General features: G+C 51.7%; 1 protein-coding gene across 1 annotated transcript; it reads right to left on the reverse strand.

Annotated features, from left to right (window-relative positions):
* Positions 1-1884: 1884 nt before the first annotated feature.
* Positions 1885-21413, reverse strand: EDB82DRAFT_442080 (uncharacterized protein; the record flags this gene model as incomplete). The annotated part of the gene is made up of 10 exons (XM_065607792.1): positions 20656-21413; positions 19232-20588; positions 17737-17922; positions 13370-17700; positions 11437-13294; positions 11155-11202; positions 7431-10476; positions 2803-7325; positions 2369-2739; positions 1885-2299 (listed from the first exon to the last, which is right to left on the reverse strand). Coding segments are annotated over exons 1-10 (16410 nt in total), but the record flags the coding sequence as incomplete, so codon positions are not given.
* Between the last annotated feature and the right edge of the window lie 10 nt (positions 21414-21423).

Consider the following 21423-nt stretch of genomic DNA (forward strand, 5'->3'; position numbering starts at 1 on the left):
CGCACTCTGGGGCATGTCAGATGTTGGCTGCATAGAAACTTCGGGGTTCGGCGGCAAAGTAGAAAACCCAAGTGGCTTTGTATCATGGTTGCTTTCCATGGGCTGGTCAGTGGCTGTTGAATAAGAAGGCGTTACAGTCAGGGCCTCTCCTGTCGTTTTGGCTTCATCTTCAGCTTTCTTCTGCTCCCTCTTTTTTTTTTTCTTGTCCTTCTTCGATGACTGTTTAGGGGGGTCCTGTACAGTGTTTGGCTCCTGCTCCGCCGGTTGGCGAGTTGCAGTCTCCGCCTTTTCCGCAGCTTGCTCTGCCTTCAAACCATCACCGGCAGTATTGGGGGTTCTGTCGACGACAGGGACAGTTTCTTTGAGGTTTGTAGATGCATCCATGGTGACACTGTCCTTGGAGGGTTGGATGGTGTCTATTTTCATGCCATTCTTCCCATCTATCTTTGAAGCAGGCGATGAATCACGTTCAACTGCATCTTGCTCCACCAGTGTGACAGGCTCTCTAACTTGATCGAATTGTTTCGGGGTTTCAGGCGTACTGAAAGTGAACCCCTGCTTGTTTGGCTGGCTATGCTCAACTAACACATCGTTTGGTGTTGAGCGGACTTCACTTTTGGAAGGTTGTGACGGCATGTGTTGGGTTTCGCGGCCTTCTTCAATAGGCGATGCCGGCCCTGATCCAGGTGAGCCAGTGATCTCGCCCTTTCGTTTCTTCTTGTCCTTCTGGGAAAAGAACGAGCTGGCCATGGAAAAGATTGAGCTGGCAATGCCCTCTGGCTGTGCTGTGGTCTTACTTTTGCTTGGTCTGCCAGGTGACTTGATGGGCTTGGAAACGTCATTGCCGGGCTTCTCCTTTACAATATCTTCAAAGGTGGTTTTTGACGTGGATGTTGGCAATCCGGAGGTGGACTTCTCTGAGACATTCCTTGGGGAGTTGTCCTTATCAGGTTTGGGAGGCTCGAGAAGTTCGTCCTGTGTCTGTTGGCCGAAACGGTCGACCGTTGACATATCCGCAGGCTTCAGCTTGTCTTGTTGCTCGTCGGAAATCTGGATAGATTCCAAGCTTAGGCGACCGTTGTTTGAATCGGTGACTTCGGCGCCAGCAGTACCAGAGTTCTTCTTGGCCCTCTTCTTCTGCTTTTTGTCTTCAGAAGGTACGATGTTCGCATTTCGCTCAGTCTCGCCCGGTCTTCCTTCAGCATGTGCGTCAAGTGTCGCGACTGTGTTCTCACGGCCTTCCCCAGTTGCATCTGATGTTGGTTCTCTTTTTTCAGTAGTACTTTCTTCCGGCTGAATTTGTGTATGCTCTGCTGCTTCGAGATTTCTGGAAGCTGGAGCCATTTCGTCAAGGATCTGAGAGTTAGTGTCGTCGATAGTAGGAGTGGCTTCTTGGTTTTCTTTTTGGCCCTCGTGTTTCTGTAAAGTATCTCGCGTATCAAGAGCTGGGTGAACAACCTCTACAGATGGCGGCATCTGACTTGCTGGTAGGTAGGTCATGATGTTGTCTGGTTGATCCTGACCTTTGTCGTTCTTTTCAAGTTTCTGCGTATCCTCCACGGACGGGCGAGTTTCTTGTTGTACATCATTGCCGACTTCATTGCTTGTCTCGCCGCCAGGGGCTTGAGTCTTGGCTTCACTTGGGCCAGATTTGCGACTCTTCGCTGTCTTTTTACTCTTTTTCGGCGAGAGTTCTGATCGTTCTTCGGCCACAAAAGACTCCTGAACAACAGGCGTCTGGTTGGATGGTGCTGTGGATTCCCCGGAGCCTGAGCCAGCAATTATATCTGCATGGGTTTCTCGCGCGCCTCCGGTCTCCGTGATTGATTTTGGAGACAGGCGTTCTGGATGCTGAGATTCCGGGACTTCAATCGCAGGCGGAGGTGTTGTGACTCGGTAGCCAGGTTCATGTGATGTTGGTGGCTCGGCCTTTGTTTCCGAAATCAACTCGACAGGCGTCACATCGGTTTCCGCTTCTTGGCTGGTTTCGTTCTTGGCTGTCGAAGGAACAGGGAGATCTTGTTGTGACCCAGATCTATGTTGGGGTTCTTCGAAAAATGGCGGCATTTCGAATTCATCTGGGGTTTTGACTGTGACTGGCACTTCAGCCTCATCTTTGCCTTCGAGTTCCGCCGTCTCCTTATCTTTGCCTTCTGAAGGAGAAACAACATGACCCTCCGCAATCTCTTGCTTATCTGACTTGACTTCAGTGACCAGTGTCGTCTCTTGCGACGGAGGTGACTCAGTAGGGATGTTCTTTTGACCGGCTGTGGTTTGGCTTGTGGGTTCGGCCTGCTCCCTTGTCGCGTCGTTCTCGAGATCCTCCTTTGTGCCAACAAAGTTGCTGTCACTTGGGCTAGAAGCAAACTTATCAGATGTCTTGTTTACGGATGCCTCCTGGCTTTTCTCGGTCTGCGCTTCAGCTTCGGTGACTCTGGCGGTGAGGTCTTCTGGCTGAGTGAGAACAAGCTCTGGTTCAGTGTCGGTTTCAGGCAAGGCTTCGCTACCAGAAGTTGTTGGCTGAAAGGAATCTTGGATGATCAGGTCGAGGCCTTTCCTTTTCAACTTTTTCTTGATGTTCTTTTTCTCCTTGCCAGCGAGAGATTGCCATTCTTCAGTTGTAAACTCATTCTCACCACGTTCCGACTTTTCAGGCTCATTGATACCAGGGGTGTCCACCAACTCGGATGATGGATTCGCCGAGAAATCTGGCAGTGCAGCAGTGTCTGGGACAATATCCTCCGTCATAGATTCGATTTGAGGAAGGACGGTATCCTGTGTCGCCTCTGGTTCTTCTTGAACATTGGTCTCGCTCGGTCCGCTTTCCTCAAAGACCTCCCTTTCTGCATCCTCTTTGAAGAACTGGGCCTTCTCGTTGTATCTATCGTCCGTCACTTGCCGGTCGCTCTGAGACGTAGAACTGTCAAGAGGATGGTCATGGGAAACTGGCTGTTGTTGGCGTTCAACAACGGGTACGGCCGGCTTCTCCTTCGTCAGTTGTACAGATTCTTCCCTTGCCTTGTCAATGGCGGCCTCGTTTGAAATGTCTTGGTTGGCTTCAGTCTCCTCTTCTGGTGCTTGCTCTGGTTCGGGAACAGAAGCAACATCAGTGGTAGGATAAGACGAAGGACTAGTGTCCTCGATTGGCTTTTCATTTAGAGGAGAGTCCACAGGAGCCATCAGACTACCTGTAACGACAGGCTGCAAGACAGAATTTGGCTCATGAGGCTGCGAGGTTTCCTCCAATTGCTTCTCAACATTACTTTCCACTGACTTATCCGACTCCTCTGAAACGGGTACAGTCTGAGTATCAGGAATCACAGTGTCCTCGCTCGTGACAATATCAGGGGCAACAGACGAGGGGCCCGTTTCGTCGATGGTGATGGAAAGGTCTCGTTCCGTTGATTCAGGCTCTGTAGGTTCACTCACACGCTGTTGGGGGCTACTAGGATCTGCGGGTAGGACTGGTGTAGAGGAGAAAAGGTCTGACGACGGCAAAAGGTCTAGAGGCGTTTGTTCCGCCAATTTTGTTGCATCTGTAGACGAGGGTTGAGTATCACATGCTGGTGTAGTCTCAACTGGAGCAGCAGGCTCAGAAATGGCCTCTAGCTCGACAGTTTCATGATTTGACGACTGTGTAGGGTCTCCCAGTGACTGCAGGATAGGCTCGTGGGGGCTTTGCATAGCCTTCTCAGGGGCGTTTTCATCCATGCTTTCGGCGGGAGCATCGGTCAGTACCTCCTCAAGTGGCTGGTTGATCTCCACCGGCTTTGGAAGTTCCGCTTCCATGGGAATCTGCGCCTCTGTGGTTTTTTCTGCCATGTCTGGCGATGAGGATGGGATGTCTTCGGTAGTCACATCAGTCTGCTCAAGTTTGTCTGGGATAATAGGCCCCGTTTCCACCTCAATGATCGAGCGTGAATCTTGAATGTTCTCAGCGGGTTCTCCAAGCATCTGTGGTGGCTCAGTCGCGTCCTCTACGCGAGAGGAATCTGGCTTCTTCACAACTTGATGCTCAGCTGGAAGGTTAGTACTTGAGCTCTTGTCAGGGACATCAGTTAAATTGTCTCCAGAATCAACTTCCGGCACAGGAACAATGATATCCTGCTCGGAAGTTGTCTGTCCATCAGACTTGGGTTGTCTTGTTTGCAAGTCGGCATCAACGTCGGGTTCGTCATCAGCTCTCTCTGTCGCAGGTTGGATATCGGTGTTGTCCAAAGATTGATTCTCAGTTTTGGACTCGAGTTCAGCTTCAAAATCAGGCTCAATTATAGGTACAGTCTCCTCAATGTCAGGGAGTGGATCATTCATGGTCTCGTAACCAAGCTCTTGCTCTGCCCCGGTGGTGGTTTCAGCCGCAGATTCGGCACAAGTTTGAGGGGTTGGCTCAGACTCTGTACCAGCTTCAGTTGCAGGCGTCGCTGCCTCCTCCAGTGAGGTTCCACTTTCCTTTGGCATCTCTGCTTCAACTGAAGATTCTGGGGTTGCCAGAGCTCGAGCTTTCTTCAACTTCTTGATTTGTTTCTTCGACAAGCCAGCAAACTCCTCGTCATCGTCCAACTTTTCCTTTTCCTTTCCCAATCCCAATCCCGACTCCAGCTTTGTTTCAGGCTCAACAGGAGGATCAAGATGAACAGCTACAGTCTTGTCCTCCTGTCTTTGTGTGCCTTCAGAAGATCCTTGGCTCTGGGCCTCATCCACGACGGCGGCGGCCGCGTCCTGCCTTACCGTCTCCGGCTGCGTTGGATGATTGGTCTTGATGTCCTGCACGATTTCAAAATCGCTGTCTTTAGCCTTGTTCTTTTGGTCGGTCTGGGATTGACTGAGGCTAAACCCACCCCGCTCGTCTTCAGGACTAGCTGGTTCTTCGCTAGGAAGTTCTCCGGAATTACCGGTGTCTGGCACTTTGGCTTCGTTGGCTGGTGTGGCAATCTCGCCCTCCAAAATGATGTCTCCCTTGGGAGTTTCTTTAGAATCGGTCTGCTCAGACGTCTCGTCACGCGTGACTTTGGGATCTTCGGCCGTGTGCTCGGCTGTTTCGCGTTCGACTTCAACTTCGCCTTTTTCGAAAGAAGTAGTAGGCTCGGATTTAGGCTCCTTGGATTCTTCTTCAAGTGCAGCCTTCTTCTTGTCTGCCTTTTTCTTCTTCTTCTTCTTATCCTTCTTGGACAGTTTTGCAGGGGATTCGGGTTCTTCGATGTTCGGCACAACAGGTTGTTCGGTGGGGGTTTGCTCGGGGACTACGGCACCTGGTGCTTCAGAAGCCTCGATGGCTGACGCTGGCTTCTGGCAAGGAGAGATTTCTACAGGTTTCTCACCATCAGCTGGTTGTGCCTGCTCATTGTTTGTCGGGAGAATTTCAGAAGAAATGTTCGCTGCTTCAGATCCCAGGGGAAGAGGAGACGCTTCTGCAGTCTCATCGTCGACTGGGTCTGTTGGGTTAGGTGTACCGGAAGATGCTTCTTGCCCAATACTATCCTTGGCATCGTCAGAAACCTTAGATGTGGACTCAGAAGTCGCTTCATTTGAGGACTCGGCTTCAGGTTGCTTCTCTGGTTCATCTGTAGAGGTGTCCTTCTTCTTTTTCCTCTTTTTCTTGCTCTTTTTCTCAGAGGCAGGCTCTGATTCGGCCTTGTCCAAGGTAACATCCGAAGGTCCCTCAGCCTGGCTCTCAGCAGTCGTGTTCTCGGCCAAAGGAACTTCAGGGTTTTTCAACGGGGGCGCCTCGGTTTCTTCTGCATCTGATGATTGCACATCCACAGGTGCGTCCTCAGGGGCCAGGACTTGGGGCATATCTTGAGTAGCAGGAGCCTCTTCGGGAACAAGTTCCGCTTGTGCAGGAGTGTCCTCAGTGTTGACAACAGTTTGATCAAGCTGTTCGGGTTCAGTTGCCAATATGCGAGTATCGGTATTCTCTGTTGCTGGATCCTGCGATCCCCCGTTCTCGGAGAAGGATACAGATTTTCGCTTTTGCTTTTTCTCGGACTTCTTACTGATCTCTGGCTCCATTACCTCATTGTCGACAACTGTTTTCTCCTGGGGCTCTGCAGCTGGTGCCGTATCAGTGGTGGTCTCGTCATCCATAGGCTTTTTCTCCGAGGGCACATCTGTTAAGATTTCTGTGGCCTCGTTCAATAAACCCGCGCCCACTGTCTCAGCTTCACCCGATGTTTCTGTTGGTTGTGTTTCACTAATATCAATCTGCCTCTCAGTAGTAACAGTCGCTTCATTGACTGGGGCCGTATCCTGGGGAATATCTATGTCACGAGTTTCCGTTGGCTGGGCTGATTCCGCGCTCACTTCGGAAGGCTTCTGGACATCTACATCGGCAGATGTCGAATTGGTAGGCTCCTGGGCAGCTTGCGGTGGAGGGTCGCGGGCAGCTTGTGCCTCTGTCCTTTGAGCTACGTTCTCCTGAAGGGTGGCAAGGCGTTTTTGATCTTTCTTGAGGAGACGACCCCCTCTTCGCGATTGCTTTTCAAGCAATGCTTCGATCTCTGCATTGTCCTTCGCTGCCGCAGCGCCCTCTGCTTGACGCAAAGCTTTGCTCTCTGCTTCTTTGATTTTCATCGCAACCGACCCGGCCTTTGGTGATCCGGCTTTCAGTGTTGCTGGAGGCAAAATGTCATCTACAGAGGGCATGGCAATGACATCCCGAGCAGCTTGAGGCGGTTCCTCAGATATTGCTTCATTCGCCTGCTTCTCGCTGGAAGACGGGTACTTGGCTTCAGAACCAACTGTGTTGTCGTCAATAACCTCGACTTGCGTGGGCTTGTCATCAGTCTGGGTTTGTTCCACAACCTCAGGCTGAACTAGTTTGTCGTTTTCTTTTAGAGCCTCGGCTTGTGGTAATTTAACGTCGGAATCAGACTCCTTAGTTTCATTCTCGGCCGTCTTGTCATCAGTGTGCAATGTCTCCTGTGCATGAGATTCGATGGGTTTGCCATCCATCTGCTGCGATTCCTCTGCTTCGACTTGAGACTTGTCATCAATTTGTGGCAACAACTGAGCTTCAGGGTTGGTGGGTCCGTCTTCAGCTTGAGCAGCGCTATGGTTAGTCTCAGATGACGCTTGATTTTCAGGTTCCATCAGCTTGTGATCGTTCTGTGGCTGTTTGGTGGCCTCGGCTTCAGGTAATTGATCACTGCCTTGGAGCTTATCTTCTGGGTTTTCTTCAGGCTGGGCCTCGGGTGTATTTTCGGGCTTCTCACTCATGGGCGGCTCTTCCTTGGACTGAATTTGGGTTGGCTCGTCGTCGATCTTGTCTTCTTCCTTTGCCTCACCTTCAACTGGTTTGTCGTCGGTTTGCGATCGGTTCAAAGCCTCTGTTCCAGTTGATTTTCCCTTAATTTCTGGCTTGACTTCAGGTTGAGCGTCAACAACTTTGCCTTCCGTTGTGTCGTCTGACTTTGCTCCAGGCTCCGCAGCACTGAGTTCCTCTGGAATGTCGCGAGAAGCTTCTGCCACCGATTCCGAGGCCAAGGCCTGGTTGTCTACACCATTCGACACATGTATAACTTCCTCAATGGGGGGTTCCTGAATCGCTTGGTCTTGTTGAGCTGAATCGTTCTCGTGCTCGGTAGTCTCGTCTTGGCCGGCTTGGTTCTTCTTCTTCTTTTTGTTCTTCTTCGCCATCTTCTTAGAACCAGATGCGTCGGCCTCAGTGTTATCTCCTGTAGCTTCCTCGGCAGTCTTTGTGTCCTCGGCCTCAGCAGTCTTGTCTGGCTCTTCTTCGGTGACCAGTTCAGGCTTGGCTTCAGCAGGCTTCTCGACATCGTCATTTGTCATCTCCATAGGTTTATCCTCGGCAGTATCATCAGATTTGCCCTCGACAGCTGGTGTTGTGTTGGAAATTATCTCGATCGATGGGTTCTCGACAGATTTCACATCCTCACCTTCGATTGCTCCATCGAGGATTTCGCGGGGTGCTTCAAGTGCGATTTCAGTTGGCCTTACTGGCTCATCCTCCGTCTTCACCACAGGCTGTTCGACAGCTGTAGATCTACCCTTATCAGGAACGTCGTCGCTGACATGCACGGTGGCATTCTGCGGCTCAGCGCCTTGGGAAGGTTCCAGTTCAATGGTTGTTGCTTGCGATTCCTCTACAAGCGCATCCCCTTGAGAGAAAAGTGGCTCAGAGATATGAGAATCAGACGAAGTCAGGAGCTTGTTGGCAGCAGCCTTGTCGCTGTCCACTTCAACGATAGGAACACCAGGCTTCGCCTCGGCGACCTTCGACTTCTCAGCGCTTACAGTATCAGGCTGGGTCTCACTACTGGGCCTGGCAACGTCAGGTAGAGCTTCACGCATGCGGTTTTGCGCTCTTGCTTGATCTTGGAATCCCCACATTCTCTTGAAGGCCGAAATTCCTGCAGCGCCAGGGAATGTGCGAAGGGAAGAAGGAAAGTAACCTTGTCGATCTTTCCGAACATCACCGGTGGAAGGGGATTGATTACCAGAAGAGGGGGAATAGGGGACATCATCCAGATCATCAAGTTCTCGACTGTTAGGTACTGGTGCAGCGAGCACTGGTTTATCAGCACGGGATTTCTTGACACTCTTGGCAGCCTGACCACCATCATGCTTGGGGGTTGACACAGCAGACTTTGATGATGTAGCTTCGTCGGCTTGAGCGTTATCGATGGTCTCAGGCTTTGTATCGGCTGCCGGGACGGATGGTTCAGTCAAATCGTATGTTGCCTTCTCAGGTTCCTCAAGAGACTTGCCTTGTGACTTGCTATCCTGAGGCTCAGTCACTGGCTCATCATCTGTTTTGGTGCCCTTCTTCTTCTTTTTGTTCTTTTTCGACTTGGAAGAAACGGCGTCTTCTTGCATTGGCGCGTTGGACAGTTCGGAAAGCTGTTCAGCAGTCTTAGCATGCTTGTCTTGCTCTTGGTCAGGAACATCAGTATTCGCAACAGTGTCAGGTTGGGCCCAAGCATCAAAAGTATCTGCATCAACAGTATCTGCATCAACAGAAGATTCCACAGGGGCGTCCTGGGACAGCTCCGTAGAAGGTTGTAAGGGGTCCTCCACAGCAGTCGAGGATTGTTCAACGGGCAAGTCGACAGGGGTAGCAGCGGGAGTTTCGATAGAGACAACCGGATCAGTCCAAGCATTAAAGGCCTCCTTTTCAGCTTGAGGGGTTGGAGCAGAATCTATGGTTGTATCCTCGGCCAGGACAGTAGTGGGTTCCACGGGCGTAGGTTCCTCCTGAGGTGGTTGCTGAGTCCTAATCTTCTTCTTCTTCTTGCTCTTGGACGGAGACTCAGGCAACTCCTCAGCAGCCTTCTCTTCGGGAGTGGCGCCAGGCAGAGGCTCTGTGACAGTAGGGGCTGTAGCGGACAATTCAGGGGCAGGCTCATGCTCAGCTATGGGTGCTGCAGGTTTAAAGTAGACTTCTGGCTCCTTCTCTGTGCTTTCCGCTTCTGGCTGGATGGCCAACTCTTTGTTGACAGGTAAGACATCGTCTTCTATTGGGTGAGATACCTCTTCAGGCACTATACTCACGTGCTCTTCTCCTTGGAAGACAGCAGGCTCTTGGACGCCTTCAGCTTCCGCAACAATAGATGGCTCGGCAAAAGCTTCAGGAACGAGCTCGGATACAAATGGGGCTCGGGTTTCGGGTTCAGCCGTAACTAACTTCGATGTCGAAGCTTTATCGTCCGCATTGACCCCATTACTCAGGGAGGGCTGGTCGTCCTTGCTCAAGTCGTCAACAGGAGCTGGAAAATCGAATGAGTCTTGAATAATTGGTTCTAGTCCCTGCTTCTTGAGCTTTTTCTTCATGTTCTTTCTGTCCTTGGCATTCATGTTGTCCCACTCTTCGGTGGTGATCTCATTCACTGCACGCTCAGCCACAGGTTGCTCTGGCTTCACCTCAGCGGGTTCGACAGCTTCAGCAGTAGTTTCAGTAGGGACATCGACAGATGGAGCCGTTTGAGGTTCTTCAATAGTATCGGGAGCAAGTGCCATGGAGGTGTTATCAGTTTCGCGACCAAGGTCCTCGGTCTCTTCTTTCGTGTTTTCGATCCTAGGCTCAGTGACCGAGACATTCTCGACAACCAGTTCACGCTGGGGCATGGTATCTGGCTCATCGCTAGACTTGGGAAGGTCGACGGCACCCTGACCGGCTGCTTCGTTCTCCAATTCGTCAGCAGGTTCAACTGCTTCGGGAATAAAATCTGCCCAAGGCTCGGCGACTAGCTCTTTGGTTGGCTGTGGTGAAGATTCAGGGGCGACTGTGGTAACATCCTCAATCATAGGCTCTGTTGTGAGATCCCGAGAAGGTTCCTCGGCCGCCATGTCGATCGGAGTAGGTTCGATGATCTGCTTGGTGGACTCAGGTTCTTGAATGTTTTCAGGAGCCTCGGGAACTAGGTCCTTGGCTGATGTGGTGCCGTCTTCAATAGTAGACTCCTGTGTCTCGGCACACTCCTCAACTACAGGTTCCTCCACAGAAGGCTCCGCGATTGACTTTGTATCTGGCCCAGGGGTAGTTTCGGCAGCCTTTGCTTGAGCTCGTTTGACTGAGTGGGAAATCAAGGTCATCAAGCGAGTCTTTTCAGCCTTTGTGAGCTTCTTGGCCTTCTTGGATTTGAGAGCAGCTATTTCCTCCTCTTCCTTAGCAACCTCTTCCGCTTCGGCTTGTGTAGCAGTCTCGGCTTCGGTGACAGCTTGATCCTCCGATTCTTTGGCTGTTGCCTCGTCAACTACAGGTTCGGCACCATATTTAATATTGGTAGGCTCTTCAGCAGTAGGCTCATTAGCAGGAACAACAACGGATTTGGTCGAATGGCCGATGGCATCAGTCGTAGTGTCAGGGACCTTTTCGTTTGTTGTGTCATTCAGAGGCTCTTGAACGGTGGACTCTTCGATAGTAGGCTCATTAGCAGGAGCAGTAAAGGTTTCAGTCGAAGTATCAATGACATCAGCAGCGGTGATGATCTTTTCGTTTGCCTTCTCAGCCAGAAGCTCGGCGTTTGATGGCGCATTCAAAGGCTCGTGAACAGTAGGCTCACTGACAGGGGTGACGACAGTCCCCTTTGCAGTTTCGCCAACATTGCGAATGTCTCTAGCTACCTGTCCCTCTGCCTGATTGTCCATTGTCTCTTCGGCTGTAAGCTCAGTATCGGGCTTGACAGTTGCGGGCACTTCGGTAGCACGCTCATCGACGGGAATGATAATAGGTTCGGTCGCGCTCTTATCAATGAGACCGACCTCCTTGGTTAAAGGCTCCTCAATCTCTTTAGCCGCCTCATTTGCAGGGTCGGTGTCGGGCTTGGCATGAACACGCTCCTCAGTTGTGTGCTCATTGATCGGAATAGTGGAAGGCGATTGAGCAGCATCAACGACGTCAGAAATGTCTTTGGCGGCCTGATCCTCTGCTTCTTCCGCAACTGTCCTTTTGGCAGCAAGCTCAGCATGAGACGTCACATCAGAAAGCCCATCAGCGACGAGCTCGTTGACAGGGGTAGTGAAAGCTCCAGTTGTAGTTTCGGAAGAAGGCTCGTAAGGAGACTTGGCAATGGATTCAGAAGTAGGCTCTCTGTCCATGGCAAATGAGAGTGATCGAGAAATATTTTCTCCGGGTGAAGTCGGTTCAGAAGGACCAACAACAGCATCGGAAAAGTGCTCGTCGGCAGAGGTGAGATCATCCGGCTTCTCTGCAGGCGGTTCGGCACGGTCCCTGACTTGAATAAGGGCAGCAGCAGCTAAACCAGCACTGGCGCCCAAGCCGACAGGAACAGCGATGGCAGCAGCATCGAAAGGAGGTGCAGAGCGCTCATCACTAGCCACATCCCTGCTACCAGACTCCATAGGGGTTGCCAGAGATGGTGTGGGCGGGTCAGGAGCTGCAGTAGGCGTAGGTTCTGGGAGTTTAGGCTCTGACAGGCCAGGGGTTGGCTCATTGGAAGGGACAGAAGGTGTTGGCTCTGGAAGCACAGGCATAAATTCGGCACGAGGGGTCGTCTGTTGTGATTCGGCATCAGAGTCCTTTTGCTGCTCAGAGAGAACAGTGTCAACGCGCAGATCAGGTCCAGCATACTCGGGGTCTTCGCCGAAGTAATCATCGTTCTGTTTGAGGAATTCAGATTCGGGTGAGTTTCTCGCAGAAGTCTCGCTGGGCTCACTAGGTGGCAGCGCAGGAAGTACAGATCCTGTTGTGGGTGCTGGGTGTCGCGATTGTTCAAGGAGATACAGAGGCATGAATTCACGGCTGTTGTCCCAAGAGGTAGGTCGAGCTTGTCGTCTTGACATGACCACCGCGTCCGAGTGCGATATAATAGGGGAGCTAGCCGGAGAAGCCCTGTAGCTCACAGGGGAGGCAGGATTTGATGATCTGTTACCTAGGCGGAGTGCGATAGGAACAGCGGTACGGCTGGGGGATTTCATAGGCGTCTCGAAAATACTGCGGCGACGCTGCTGGGGCCAAGGTTCTCGGCGGGCACCGCGCTCCTCAGGAGGAGTATCAGGTCGACTATCAGGAAGAGGGGGTAGTTCGCCGGAAACAGAAGAAGTTGGGCTAGAAGGTTCACTAGGGGGTAGAGGGAGAAGGTCGCCATATTGAGGGTCAATAGCTGGTTTGATGACACGCGGTATGACCTCAGGGTCTACCAATTCGAAGCTTCGCACATGGCGTAGCCCATCACCAGAGGCAGAAGGCTCTCGGTCTGATGGGGCATCAGCGGCGTTAGAGCGAGCGGCATCAGATGCATAAATGTCTGCTGCAGTCGCTAAGCCGACACCCGCGCCAAGGGTGTCGGCATTACCTAAAAAAGAATCCTTCTTATCCTTGCGTGGTTTGAAGAGGCCGGAAAGGACGCTGGTGCTTGGTCGCTTCTCTGGTGTTCTACGTTCCTTGTAGTCCTTCTCACGACGGGATGAGCCGGGCACAGACGAAACAGACTTCGCATCGTCATCGTCATACCGAGACGGTGTTCGTCGGTGTCCACGCGACTCAGAGACAACAGAGCTTGCATCCCTGTCATCGAAAGACTCGTGCCTGCGGTGTGATGGGCTGTCTCTTGAGTCGTTGTAATCATCTCCAGCGTCATTTCTTCGCTTGGACTTCTTGCTTCTCTTGCTGCTAGAACTGGCAACAGAGATTTCAGAGGCCGCCATTGATTGGGTGGGCGAGTCATATTCATAGGGATGGCGCTTCGATCTCTTGGGTCTCTCTTCCTCGTCATCAGATCTTCTGCGATGAGACCTATCTCTTGAACTGTCCCTGGTCCTGTCTCTCGACCTATCTCTTGTTCTATCTCTTGACCGATCTTTTGAGCGGTGGTCTCTAGAACGGCGGTCTCTTGAACGATCTCTGGATCTGTGGTCTCTCGAATGGTCTCTAGATCTGCGGTCGCTTGACCGATGTCTTGAGCGATCCCTCGAACGATCCCTCGACGACTCTCTCCTCGATGATCGTCGATCGTTGGGTTCCAAGGTCGAAGACTCCCGATATCTACCTTCGTCTCGCGACTCACGATCTTTCTTGTGTTTTCTTAAGTGTTTGGAAGAATTGTGCTCGTCGTCTGATCGGATATCCAAGGATGCAACGTCCCTAGACGAATGTCGGTGATGAGAAGGCTCCGCAGGTGCAGAGACACGAGATCTGTCGCCATCGTAGTAGTAGTCGTCATTCGGCTGCTTGCGTAACTCCGCGGGAGAATCACTCATATCAGTGCGAATATCACGAGAAGAGGCGTCTCTTGAACCAGAGGCAATGGCACCTAGGGCAAGGGCAGCAGGCACAGCTACCTTGGCAACATCAGATACACTGATGTCATGGTCGCGACCTTGGTCCTGAGAAATGCTCCGATCATAGTCTGATCTCGACTCATATGGAGCAGGAGCTGAGACACTGGGACTCCACTCATCTTCAAAGTCACGGCCCTTGCGATCCTTCTTGCGACCCTTGTTACTCTTCTTGCGGGAGATATCTTCCCATACCGCCTCGCCTGCTTCACGAGAGGGTTCGGGCTCGGCCCTGCCAGTCTCAATTTTCCCATCGTCTTGAACGACAACAACATCAGACTTTTCTCGCTTGCGCTGTTCTTGTTTACTGGGCCTTGGACTGTCAGATTGGTTGTTGGGAAGTGGCACATCTTCGGGCTTTGGTGCATCTGATCTGATGTTGCGCTCGCTCTCGTAGGGCAGAGCTGTCTTTTCCTGAGGAGTCTCGACCTCTCCAAGGACAAATCCTCGCTCGGGCAAAAGCTTTGGGGCATCGACAGGTTCCGGGGCAACCTCAGCATAAGGTCGCTTATACCAGGCGTTGCCGTTTGATCCGCTGTGGGAATCACCATTTGCTTCCTGGACACCTGGAGGGGAGTCACGTCGACTGTAAGAAGGATCATCGATAACAATATCAGGGTTGAATCCAGTGTCCTTCAATCCAGCAGCAAGTGTAGCGGCAAACTCAAAGTCATCCGCAAAGCGACCAGGCATTTGCTGTGGGCTTGCAGGCTTAGTGCCGACAACGGGAGGAAAGCTGTTCATGTCATCAACATAGAATTCAGCCCGTCGAATAGAAACATCGCTGCTTCCTGCATCAGAGTATGAGTAACCTCCTGGCATTTCGGTTTGTTTTGGGTCGACTTCGACGTCAGGCTCGTTCTGTGGCTCAGCACTGCTACCTGCCAGTGCAGCAGCAAGAATACCCCAGCGGCTTGCCTTGTTCAGCTTGGGTCGAGATTTCTCGACAGCCTTCTCAGAAGGGAAATAGTTGTCATTGTCACTCTTCTCAGGGCTATCGGCATCGAAGCGCTTGGTCTCATTCTCTCCCCAGCTTACGGACTTGGCCGCAGAAGCTGGCTCGCTAACAGAGATGATCTCGCCTTTGGGTCCGATACTGAAATCTTCGGGTTTGGCAACAACTTCAGTAACCTCTGGCTCCTTTCGCGCCTCGGGGGCCGGTGTATGCTGGCGGCTCACGGCAGGGGTAGGGTAGATCAAGTTCAAAAGCGGGCGCTCTCGCGAAACGTTCCTTCTTGAAGGGTTTTCGTCAGGGTTGCGGTACTGGTGTTCTTCTCGAGGATGAATCTTGTTGTCGATTTTCACATCCGCATCAGGACCTTCATAGATGTTCTTCTCCGGGTGCTTGTCCTCCATGACTGGCGGTGTAACAATACTGAACGATTCGTTCTTGCTCTCTTGCCACCTGTCAACCACGGATCGCTCGGGTGAAGCGCTGCGTGATCGCATCTCATCAGAAGCAATTTTTCGGGCGATATTAGTCTCGCGGTAGTATCGATCTGCCTCCTCCTGAACAACATCTTTGCGTCTTCGCGAGGTGTCCTGAGAACTGTCTTCCGAGTAACGACCCTTTCGCCGCTCTTGCGATCGCTCATTTTCAACTGCTACTGCGGATGCGACTGCAGCCGCTGCTACAGGAATAGTGGCGTGCTTGGCCTCGTCGAGAATCGACCTAGCCTTGTGCTCCTCCTCCTCATACTCATGGCCATTTCGGGGGTCGCGGCGTTGCGATGCGCCTTGTGACTCCCGGTAGTCTTCAACCATGCGCTGAATCTCGAAGGAGTCGCGGCGGCTGAGTCGAACATCGGCGGCTGAATCTCTTGGCGGAGAGTCGTCAAAGTTGGGCTCGCGCTCAATAGTAACTACATTAGGTGTAAGGGGTCGTCCGGGGGTAGTAGTTTGAGACATGGTAAAAGCGTCGTCTGAAACCTGATATTGGAAAGGATCAATATCTTGGTGTGCGGACTTGGCCGACTCCGTCACAGCCCGATGGCCTGCACCAGTCGCTAGAGGAAGGTCGCGACCATTTCGTGTGGCCTTGCGCTCGCTGGTCCCAGCCTGGACTGTGGGCTCGCGCTCAAGCTGGAACTCTGGACCGTACTGGATCCCGAATGGTCTCCCCTCGTTCTGGTCCGATTTGGGGGCAACCACTACATCGACATTACTCTTCTCCTTCTTCTCACTTCTATCCTTGGGGGTATCGTCATTATATCGTGAAGATTTTCGCTCATTATTATAATTGGGAATAATAGCCTCGGGTTCCATTTCGCGGTATTCACGTTCCCACTTCATATTTCGTGCACGTTCCTTCTCCAATCGCTCGTGTCGGTCTGCCTCGCTTTCGGGATTTTGCGCCCTGTGTTGTTCTCGCAATTTTTGACGCTCAAGCTCTCTAAGCTTTTGCTCTTCAAGTTCCAGAGCTCTCTGGCGGTCCCGGTCGATTCGGCGTTGATTCTCTCGATCGTCGCGGTCACGCTGCTGTTCGTCACGATGCTCACGACTATCCTTCTTCGACGAAGTGGTCATGGCCACGCCAGCTGCTGCTGCTGCTGCTGCTGCCGCCGCAAGACCACCGGTGGCGACTCCGCTCCAGTCTTTCTCCTCAGGTTGTTCAGATCGTCGCTGACTATGGCTTCTGCGGTTTGCACCATCAACCTTCACAGCATCATAGACCTTTGAAGATATGGGAGTTTTGGGGACCGGTTGTTGCAAGGGGACCGGGGCGGGTCGGGCTGACGGATCTTGTTGTGCGATAGGTGCCGAAAACCGCTCTCCATCGTAACGGTTAGGATCAGAATGCATATCTCGCATGTGAATGGGTGTCCCGTTTCCAAAATTGGCTGAATCACGACGGTATGCCACAGCTTCGTCATCGTTTCGGAACCCACACGGTGTGTTAATTGAGCCTCGCAGCGAGTTGTAGGGTCCAAAAAGACGAGGGTCGACGACAGAGCCCCTATCGCCATGCCTCCGATACTCTGGCGACGAGTCGTAGCCGTAACCAGATTGTCTTCGGGGGCCTGCCATGCCTGCGGCGGCGGCGGCGCTTCCAGCAGCTGCTGCAGCACCGAGTGCAGGCTTGATGGACTCTGCAACGGTCCCATAGGCAAGCTCCGAGTCGGCAGCTGAACCAGCACCATCGCTGCTTGAAGAGTCATCGTCTTCGTCTTCGGAAGCATCTTCCCACTCATCTTCATCATCTGAAGACTGGACACGCTGCTTCAAGCCATTTACCATCCTACCATTCTTCTCTTGGCCATATTGAGAAGCCATAGCGGCGCCGGCGGCGCCAGCTGCAAGTCCTAAGGCGGCCGCTTTACCTTTACCCTTACCTGATGCCTTGCGCGCCTGACGCTGCTCATCCTCCTTGGATAAACGTGCCAGATTAGAGAGCTGCTGGCCAAGAGCCATGATCTCCTCATCGGCAGTCTTCTTTTTCTTAGGGGTTAAACGCGCAGCACGATCAGACCCTCCAGAGCTACGTCGCCGTCCATTGCTAGGGCCAGGGCCGACGCCGGCGGCAGATCCGTAACCCTGGCCAGAAACACGACTTTGACTTCGGGGGCTTAAGGTACGACTCTTAGGTTGTCGCACATAGCCGTTTCCATAAGCCAAATCAGAGTTTACGGAAGAAGAAGAAGAGTTGCCAAAGTAAAGTACACGGCGCTTCTTACTTTTCTTTCGGTGGAGACGCTGTTTAACACGCTCCGAGGGCGCCTTAAAAAATGTGCTAAGTAGGCCACCATACTCCTTCGTATCCTTGAATCGTGAGATATCTAGCAGCGACGTTGATGTGTCGCTGGAGGATGAAAAGACACTCGAAGGTGTTTGCGGCCGTTGCGGGTTCTGTTGTTGCTGGTAAGGACTATTATAACCAGGCATCGATTGAGACGGCGCGCTGTAGTAGGGCTGCTGCTGTTGATGATACTGGTTTTGATACGGATACTGATACTGATACTGCTGTGGTCGTGGTGTAGATACCGAGTTTTGCTGTGGTGACTGTTGATATATTTGGAATTGATCCTGTCTTTGAGGATCATACTGTCGTTGCTGCGTTGGCGATTGTGGTTGTTGTTGTTGGTATGGCGGTTGCTGACGCGAGTACGAGCGTGAGTGTGGTGAGTCTCCCTGATCTCCAGCTCTTGGAGTAAGATCGCGATCGCGAGACTCGTACCACCGGCGACGAGAACCAGAGCCCTCGGGGTCCCGAGAGCGATCGTCTCGCTGCATTGCGCCGGTTTTACGGGTCTACCAACGTTGCGAATTAGTCAGGGTTGATTAAATTTTAAGGATGATGTTTTGATGGTGTTTTGAGTTCGGGAACGGAAACGAGAATGGGGACCTAAGCTCCAGCCTCCAGGCCCTTCTTTCCTATCATGGAGAGCCCCGTTGTACTAAACAAGCGGTGGCTGGGGTCGCACGTCGTTGGTCAAGTTCCCAATTTTAGGCGGGTCCAAGATTCGATCTATGAGGCCCTTTTGCGCTGAGCTGAGGCCTTTGCTTTGCTTTGCTTTGCAATGTCGAGGTAGGCACGGCGACGCAAGAGGGCTGGGCGTCAAATCTGATGCGATCCTCGTAAAGCTTGAATTAGACTACGTGTGTAGGGTATGCACGGTAAAGCGGTACAGATATTAGATAGGCGAGATTCGGTGACGTGGTGGCAAGGTGTGTTGTAGATGTACGTTGTAAGAGTTAAAGAAACAAGCTCAAGGTTCAACAGCCAAGAGTGAGCGTGGTCTGTTATCAAGGGTGTTGGGACTTTAATTAAAAACTGCACCTCGAGCATAATTACTTAGAGGCCTCATTCAGGCCGCCACATATTGGTTAGCGCTGTCATCGTTATCCACTTCTTTAATCCATTACATTGCCAGCTGGCAAGCCATCTATTGTTAGATGAGCAACCACTTCAGCACATGCAACCAATCCGAATAGGTCTACCCTGTATAGTATTAAAAATCAGGGTTGATTCTTATCTGCAGTGCGAGTGTGTGAATGGGTGTTGAAATTGTTGGATGAACACATAATAATAACACACATTTCATTTACAAGCCCCTATTTGATTATATCTCAACTGCCAATATTTCAAGTCAACTGATTCGGTAGTATCAAACTTCCCAAATTGACTTGCCGCCCGTCTCATCATTACACATTAACTAAAATAAATATTGAAATTCATGTGCATAGATTAGCTTGGGAAGAGTTGCATTTATTCATATTTTTTATTATTTATTATTTTTCCATTTTTCATCTCATCATATTTATCTGCAGGTTTACTTACAAGTTACAACACACCATCTCATCCACTACAATATGCAATAAACCCAACCGAGTACAAACCCCAACATACCTCATCAATACATACTGTATTGTACCCTTATATCACCACCTAACGAATTAAGGAATACAACAAGTTCAAGACCATTAATGATGCCTTATGCTACAAACCAAGTATGCTTTGCATTCAGTATCCGCTGACAACCTTAACCTTGACGTGCATCCCTTTAGCGGGCCGGGCCGTTACACCGCCCCGAATTTCCACATTCTTCTCGTCCATCTCCTCCGGATTCGCCAGCGAGAACTCGAAGCGGCCAATCCATGCTGCCAGTAGACAAGCGAACTCTGCCTTTGCAAAGCTTGATCCGATGCAGCTTCGCGGCCCATGCAAGAAGGTCAGGAACGCGTAGTTACTGCTGGCTCCCCCACTTGCGGCCTTGCGATCGGCACCATTTTTGCTCTCTCCGCCTGCTGACAGCCACCGGTCTGGGTTGAACTGATCTGCATCTGGCCCCCAGAGATCGTGGTCGAAATGTGTCGCCCAAGGCACTATGACAATTCGAGTACCACGGCGGATAGGCTGGCCAAGAATTGTTGTGTCATAAGCAGCATCACGCATTGTCAATGGTACAGGTGCGTAATATCGTAGAACTTCACTGCACACGGCGTTCAGATACGGCATGCGATCGATATCGAGGCTGGTAATATCGACATCTGAATCAACTGATGGTAAACTTTCTCGTATTTCTTCTCTGAGCCTGGCCTGAATGTCGCTGTGTCGCGAGAGCATGTAGATCGCCCAAGTCATAGCTGACGCCGTTGTCTCGTGTCCAGCAGCGAGGAATGTCATGAGCTGATCTACCAGGTTCTCGTCAGTGAAGCCGCCGCTCTCAAGGGCAACTGAGAGGATATCAACGTCAGCTTGCTCCTTGTTGGCCATCTTTGCCTTCTTCTCCTGGATCAGGTCTCGACAAATTGCTCGAATATCGCTTGCAGCCTCGGCAATGTCCTCATTTCGACGGAATGGCAGCTTGGTGATGAACTCCATGGGAATGATCATGCCAACGAAAGCTAGGATTTGGGCTTGACGGGACGGCTTAAAGATCTTGCTGTATGTTTGTGCCAGTGTGTTGTCAGGGTTCTGTATGGCGCCAAAGTCTCGTCCCATCCCTGCAAGGCCGATGATGTCGAGTGTTGCCCGTGATGCCCAACCAGAGATTTCCACCTGCGTCTCTTCTTGTTGACCGAACTCTGCCATCATTGTCCGTGTCACTTCTCGAGCTTTGCGCCAGAACACCGGATACAAGTTCTTGATATGACGAAAGGCGAATGCGGGCGTCAAGCTACGGCGCTGCATCTTGTGCTCCTCACCTTCAGCGAGCAAGACACCAACCCCAAGGATGCGGCCGATGGACCATCGAAAGTGACTTGGCTTCGGGAAGGCGTAGCTGTTTGTGACAAGAACCTCAGCCAATGCCTTGGGTGAGCTTACCATGACTCTCTCCTGGTTGAAGAAGCCACGATAACAGATTAACCCGTCATTCGGAATTTCAGAGGCCCTGGGCGTTTCTCTGTCAGCAACCACTTTACACAACAGGATAGAACTTGAGATGGACATCCACTAACCATTGTCGCATTGGTACACCAGAGGGCTCGGCCATTATCTTCTTAGACTGCCCCATGAGCCAATGATTGCCGGAGGGTCCAGGAAGATGTCGTAGTGGCGACACGAGCAAAGGGTATATCCATACTGCCCAGACGACCCAGACAGCGAATCCAGCAATCCAAAGTACGGGAAAGCGACCCAGGAGCTGAGACTTGGACCAATCGTCATGTGCCCAGGCGAGGGTCAGCGTGCTTATGGCAGAAGTCGCCGTGATAATCTCCCATGGCAGGCCCATGATAACGCAAACCCAGGTATTTGCACTCTGAGATGATGGATTGGCAGTCAATTTACGTGTACAATCGTCGAGCAAGTGCAAATATCTGTAACAGGCGAGAGTTGCGCGTCTTAACCCAGACTAAGGGAGTACGGAGACAGGGGAATGGTATATAAGCGATTCGTCTATCTTGCATGTGGTGGGGATGCCCCGAATCTCCAAGACCGTGTGTCTGAGACTGTAGGTTCCAAGACTCGAGTCGTCAGGGACATATGAATGGATGCCTCGGACTCGCAGCGCATGGCCCCGACCCGGCGGTTTACATTGCGCCGTGCCGTTCCAGCTGGCATCATCGATACAATAAACAAGAGGGTCTTGGTTGCGGACCTGCAAGCGCTAGTTCTATTATAGTATCGCTTGCGGAGAATGGGCCAAGCGTTTCATTTAGCCCCACGGAATGAGGTGACTAGGGTCTTGGAAACACTGTTCTGCTATGTGCAATCATTACTTTGTT

The sequence above is a fragment of the Fusarium venenatum genome, assembly GCF_020744135.1.
Source record: "Fusarium venenatum strain MPI-CAGE-CH-0201 chromosome Unknown EDB82scaffold_1, whole genome shotgun sequence".
Lineage (NCBI taxonomy): Eukaryota > Fungi > Ascomycota > Sordariomycetes > Hypocreales > Nectriaceae > Fusarium > Fusarium venenatum.